This window comes from Gavialis gangeticus, unplaced genomic scaffold (assembly GCF_001723915.1).
Source record: "Gavialis gangeticus isolate Ggan-Ray unplaced genomic scaffold, GavGan_comp1, whole genome shotgun sequence".
NCBI lineage: Eukaryota > Metazoa > Chordata > Crocodylia > Gavialidae > Gavialis > Gavialis gangeticus.
Window position 1 is genome coordinate 730,712 of NW_017728973.1, and position 5,738 is coordinate 736,449.

Consider the following 5,738-nt stretch of genomic DNA (forward strand, 5'->3'; position numbering starts at 1 on the left):
GTAGGACAGAGCCTGCTAATATTCTGAGAACTTTACCCTGTTTTGAGTTCAAGGGTATTTATAGACATTTGGGGAGATTATGTGGAAGTTAGATTGTGTTAAAATAGCCACCCAATCCAAGGTAAATTGGGAAGAGGAAGGGCTAGTGGGAGATTGGGGGCCGGGGAGTAAATTTATTAAGTTTTTATTAGTGTTTTGCCAAATGAGTCCGGGAGCCAACTACATCCTGCAGAGCAGAAATGCTGGATTCCTTGATCTGTACAAAAGAGTAAAGCTTATTTTATCATGTGTGACAGATGACTCTCAAGCAGATTTTATTTTGAAAAGTAGAACAAGACCTAAGATTTACCCCAGGAAATGATACTAAATAGAATGCATCAAATCTTTAGGGTTTTTTTCCCCATTAGTAATGATGGCTTGCCCACCGGGACAATCTTTTTTTTCCACTGTCACTTCATATATGACTTTATCTCTGCAAAAGATTAATCTGACACTCCTTCAGATTCACTGTTTCCGTATTTTCTACTTTTTAGCCTTTTGGTTTCTACACATTTGTTTCCTGCTGTTCATGCCCTTACCCAAGACTTCCAGGAGCAACTCAACATAGGCCAAAGGAGTTGGCACATTGATCTGGAAGTGCAGACCCTTCAAAACGGCAAGTTCTGACTCCAGCAATTCCTGTTTAGTGAATGAATAGTCTAAAGACTGCAGAAATTTCAGAACCATGTTATTGTTAACTATCTGGAAGCAAAAAAAAATAAGTTTATTTTGTGTTGTTTTTAATATATAACACCCCCTTTCCAGCAGTGAGATGCGTTTTCTCAAAACCCATGCTTTAGTTATTAACATAACTTGCTGATATTTCCTGCTTCAGTTATACCTGTCATTAGCTTTTATGTCTAACATGTCCTCTAAGCTAGAAGAGGAAACCAAGTTGGGTAGGTTTTGCCATATTATTGCTCCCCTGCCAGGCAGTACCAAATATTGAGCTTCATAGAGGTCAGTGTCCTATTGGATGTGAAATCAGTGATTCTGATTCTAGGTATCTTAGGACATCTTATTTTATTTGCATTATATACACGTGTTGTGGAATAAATGTGGCTCTATGAAATCTCAGTTCACTTCTCAAAAAGCATCCAAAGAACTAACACTAGCTAAATTAAAGCAGAGAAACTTGTTACAGCATCTCTAAAAAGAAAAGGCCACGCAGCGAACAATGATTCAATATCACTCCAGTGAGTAAACGGGGCTTGTACACTAAGAAAAAGAACTTGGGTAAACTGTGAGTCACAGCAGTACCTTATGTCTCCCACCACAATACTGGATTTTGTGCTCTTACTAGCAACTGGATAACACAAGTCATGGGACTTTGAGCAGTAACTCCGTGAGTTGTTGGTTCTTTTCCCTAGTTTGTTGCGAAAGTGCAGGGGTATTTTCTGAGTAAAAATTATTTTCCTTAAAATGGATGGAGATCTAGATCTACACCCAAGCTGTTCTTAATTCATGTCACTGCTGTCTTTGAAAACAGTAATAAGTTCTGTGACCTGGAGATAAGAGAGACTGAAATCTAAATGACAAATGCTATCCTATACTGCTGAAAGCTGCAATGAGGAAGTGTTTGGTCTGCTTACGCTGTAGTGGAAGGAAAGTTTGCTTGCAAGCTGGATGCAAGACGCAAGACGCAGCATAAACGTGTTGTGCATCTGTGCTTTCAAAGAATTCCAGCTGTGGCTGTATCCTTGTTCACTGCTTTCCCCTGACTCTTTGGTGGAATTATACATCTCTTGTACCTGCTTAATCATAAACCTGCAAGAAAAGTCCAGCTCTCAGGAAGCAACTGCCTCTTGCTAATGGAAAGAAAAGCAGTTTGTGTGCGCATTAAGAACACTCTACAGCTATAAATCATAGATACAGAGATGGTTAAAAGGCAGAGAGAAAAATATTCTACAGCCTGCAACTGAGCATTGCAAAATGAAGAGTACACCCTATGTACTGGAACCCAAGACAGATTTCCTTCTCCCCCCTGCTCCCCCTTCAGTATGGGGGAGGGCTCTAGACTGGGGCTGTTGCTGCCTGAGGGGGAGTGGGGAAATGGATTGGGTGGTAGGGGGAAAGACACCCACCAGTGGTCTCCCCCTGCTCCTGTTTCTACACACCCTCCCCTGCCACAAGAGCCACCCTGGTCCAGCCTAGATGAGGGCAGGGAAGTGCCTGTGGTTCCAGCTGCAGCTGACCCAAACCAGGGCCAGAGCTGCTGTATAGGGGAAGCCGGGAGGGAAGGGGGGAGCAAGTGGAGGGTAGGGGCAGGGGTTTTTCCTAACCACAGTGGGGCATGGCAGGGGGGTGGGGTGGAGATGTGTGTATGTGGCAAGTTTAAGACAATCTTCCAGTGCTTGGGCAGCAAAGCCGGGTGGTGCCGAGGCCCTCCGTGTTCTTCACGCGCAGAATCACGCTACGGGGGGCTTCAATGGTGGCGAGGCAGGCCCGGCCCCCCGCGCGCGGCGGTACCTGTCGAATATCTCCGCCGCCTGGTAGCGGGCAGGGGGGTCCAGGCGCCACTTCTCCGCTAGAAGGAAGATCAGTTCTGCGGAGAAAAGGGCACTTGGAGTCCCCGCGGGAGGGGAGCGGAGAGCGGTGCCCTCCGCGCTCAGGGCAGGGCAGGGCAGGGGCGCGGCCGGAGCCGTTGCTGACCCGTGGCGCGCGGCTCGCGGAAGCACCCCGCCGCTGCCGGTAGGTCACGCAGACGCCGCTCATTGTCGGCCGCCAGGCGCAGTAGCGCCGCCTCCAGCAGCTCTGGGGCAGCCGCGCCGAAGGCCGGCCCCAGCAGCCGCCCGAATGCGCACGGAGCGCGGGCGGGGCCGGCCCGGGCCATCCCCACAGCGCGTGGGGCTGCCACAACCCCTCCCTCCTCTGCTCTTCTTCTGGTCACGTGACGTGGATCCCCCAATTGCTGCGCGCCTTCCTCCCTCTCCCGCTTCGAGACGTTCTGCCGCATGTGGAGATTGGCCAGGCCTGGGATAGGGGTTTGAGGGTCAGGGGGTCAGTCGCTTTTGGCCTTTATCAAAGATGGTGGCAACGGCGCCCGGCGCGGGTGGCGTCACGCTAATCCCCGTGCGGATGTGACGTCGCCGCCCCGCCCGCCGTACTTCCGAGGCGGAAGAAGTGAGCGTATAGCATGGCGACACCACCGGGGCCGCGCGAGGACGGAGTGGCGAAGCAGATCGACCCCGCGCGGGATCCGGGCCTCAGCGCCGAGCAGCGCCGCCTCGTGCAGAACGTGGAGCACGCGCATCAGCAGCGCGTCATGCAGCGCAGGCTCCGCGGCCGCAACGTGCTGCTGGCGCTCGGCATCGGCTCCATCACGCTCGGCATCTGTATCCTGCCGGGACGGGGGTGCGGGGCCAGGCGGCGGGCGGGCGGGCCAGGGGCGGTGCCGGCGTTTTCCTGAGCAGGCGCGCAGACGCCTACACCTTCTACTCGGTATCCCAGGAGCGGGTTCTCGACGACCTGGAGGAGGAGGCGGCGGCGGCCCGCGCCCGGGCGGCCAAGAGCGCAACCAGCTGACCCGGCTTGTGACGGCCCGTGTGCCCTCCCAACCCCGCGGCGCACTGAACCAAAGCGAGCGGCCGGTCCCCTGTGCCCCTTATGCAGCAGGCAGAGATTCCCTTATGGCCCGACCCCTGCAATGGTACGTGGGGGCGGAACCTATGGGCACATTTTCAGTAACCTGCTTCCCTAAGATGTTTTGGTTGTTAGGGAGGGAAACTTCCCATTTCAATCATTCATTTTTATCATCATACTAAATCCAACATGTGCACTAAGGCCTGGCTGGACATGTGCATACTAGTTAGTGGCACAGGGCTGTCCTTGTCCTACTCCTTCTCTGTCCTCCAGCCTATGCACAAACCAGGCAACACAAGCTAAGATTTGTTTTTCATCCATCTTTGGCAGGAAAGGGGGAAGGCACTGGAATGCATTTTTACAGAAGGAAAGATTGTTTGCTTTAGGATGCCCTTGTGGCCACTCTTGCTCTGCTGCTGGAGTTGTGCGGTCTCAAAGCAATAAAAGACTGCTTCCCCTTTGTTCACTCTACTTTATTAACAACCCCTGTACAAAGAGGTTTTTACATTGTTAGCCTGTTCTGTTTTCTACCAGGGCAGAGGCAGAACTTCACATGGCAGCAGCATCTCTCACAGCTCAGCTGAAACAGGTGGCAAGCTGCATGGTAGCCTAGGGCTAGCCACACCTGGCTCTGGAACAGCAGACATTGTCTTCAGCATAGGGCAGAGTGTCAGGCAGCGCATGGTGTAAGGCAGAGGGCTTGCCTGATACTAGAACACACAGAGGCATTAGTGCACTTGGGCTTTTTCTGCTGGCTTATAGCTCTGGGTCAAGGGCTCCCAAGGAGACAAAAGCATCCATCCACACACAACCTTTGGACTCTGGAGGCTGGGAGCAAAGCAGAGGCAAGAGCTGCCATGAAGGGGAGGGATGTTGACGCACACATTTCCATAGCCCCAGCCCTGCCTTCAGCAAACAAGGCCTGGGGCAGAATGTGCCTGGGGAGTCCCTCAGAGACTGTTACATTTGCTGCAACTGAAAGGAGGGGAGGTGTGGGGGAATGAAATGCAGTGGGAAAGGCTAGAGGGAGCTGACCTCTTTGCAGTGATCACCACAAGGAGGCACTCTGAACCAAGGTCTGGGGCCCTCCAGAGACTGCTGCTGTGTGTGTGGAGTTGGGCCACTGCCCTGTTGCATACTTTTCCCTTTCTGCTGTGCCCTCCCCCATTCCCTTCAGAGCCAGGCTCCCCCTACTTCCCTGTAGCTCCTGCCATCTGAACAAGGGGAGGGACTGCAGAGAAGGGGCAGGACTGGGGGGTTGTAAGGTGGTTGATCACATGCCTGGAGCTTTGGCTCAGGCTCCTGAGGCTGAAGAAGGATAGATTGACCTCACAGGTATCGGGCTGGGCCAGGACTCCATGCCCCTCTAGCCCATGGAGCACTCTCACAGAGGCTCCCTGGCCTGCAGAAGTTGAATTCAAAGGGATAAACAACAGCAGGTGCTTTCTGTTCCCACTGGAAGTTGCTCTCTTCCCCCACAGAGCCCGTGCTGCCTCTGTACCAGGAAGGGAACTACAGCACAGGATTCCCAGCTCACAGCAGGGCCCCTCACTGGACCTCTAGTGCAGCAAGCGCTTGGCTGAGGTAGTCCATGCAAGTCACTCCTGACCAGCCAACTACTGGAAAGACAAAGAAGTGAGACAGTGATGGCTCTTGACAGGGAGCCCCAAACATTAGAAGAAGCCAGCATCAGAGCTACCACAGCAGGCCAGGCCATGGCTGCTCCCCAGGAGCGTGCAGCCACAAGCATGAACTGCTGAGAAAGGGAGCTCAGGCCCAGTTTTGGGGAAGGAGGCATTCCACCCTCCTACTCCCTCTCCTGGTACATGCCTTAGCCAAGCTTCTGGTCTGCTGGGTAGGGAGTGAATGAGCTGGGAGGTCCCATACACAGGGCTGAGGCCCATGGAGCAATGCTTGTCCTGACTCACCATCCGGCTGAAGTCTCCAGCAAACGTCACCCCTTTGTTCGGCCGCTGATCCTGGGACCCCGTACTGCTGCCACTCAGGGAGTTCCGGCGCATGATCCCTGCCAGGGCCAGATGCAGCTGAGGATGGGTCAGCACCAACAGAGACATAGCAGCAGTAGCTGTTGGGACTGAGCCTTCCTCAGATACAGG

The 5,738-nt window shown here is 53.1% G+C and overlaps 2 protein-coding genes and 1 long non-coding RNA gene across 7 annotated transcripts in view; 1 reads left to right on the forward strand and 2 right to left on the reverse strand.

Moving 5' to 3' along the window:
- The window catches only part of CNTD1 (cyclin N-terminal domain containing 1), a 15,291-nt gene extending 12,279 nt beyond the window's left edge, over nt 1–3,012 (reverse strand). For all 4 annotated transcript variants that reach the window (XM_019505645.1, XM_019505626.1, XM_019505635.1 and 1 more), the window contains exons 1-4: nt 2,692–3,012; nt 2,509–2,584; nt 1,632–1,806; nt 579–741 (exon numbers count right to left, since the gene is read on the reverse strand). In XM_019505645.1, coding sequence (XP_019361190.1) covers nt 579–741; nt 1,632–1,806; nt 2,509–2,584; nt 2,692–2,995 — 718 coding nt within the window. In that variant the 5' untranslated portion in view covers nt 2,996–3,012. The remainder of the gene's footprint in view (nt 1–578; nt 742–1,631; nt 1,807–2,508; nt 2,585–2,691) is intronic.
- A 144-nt stretch (nt 3,013–3,156) lies between these two features.
- LOC109289575 (cytochrome c oxidase assembly factor 3 homolog, mitochondrial) overlaps nt 3,157–5,738 on the forward strand; it is a 3,641-nt gene continuing 1,059 nt past the window's right edge. Inside the window, exons 1-2 of one of the 2 annotated variants that reach the window (XM_019505665.1) lie at nt 3,157–3,374; nt 3,461–4,082. In XM_019505665.1, coding sequence (XP_019361210.1) covers nt 3,176–3,374; nt 3,461–3,564 — 303 coding nt within the window. In that variant the 5' untranslated portion in view covers nt 3,157–3,175 and the 3' untranslated portion in view covers nt 3,565–4,082. Of the gene's footprint in view, nt 3,375–3,460; nt 4,083–5,738 lie in introns of those variants that run through there. The other variant, XM_019505673.1, reaches the window with a different exon arrangement.
- On the reverse strand, nt 5,111–5,722 carry LOC109289585. Its single transcript, XR_002095416.1, has 2 exons — nt 5,550–5,722; nt 5,111–5,240 (listed from the first exon to the last, which is right to left on the reverse strand). It is a non-coding gene; the product is annotated as an uncharacterized LOC109289585 (long non-coding RNA).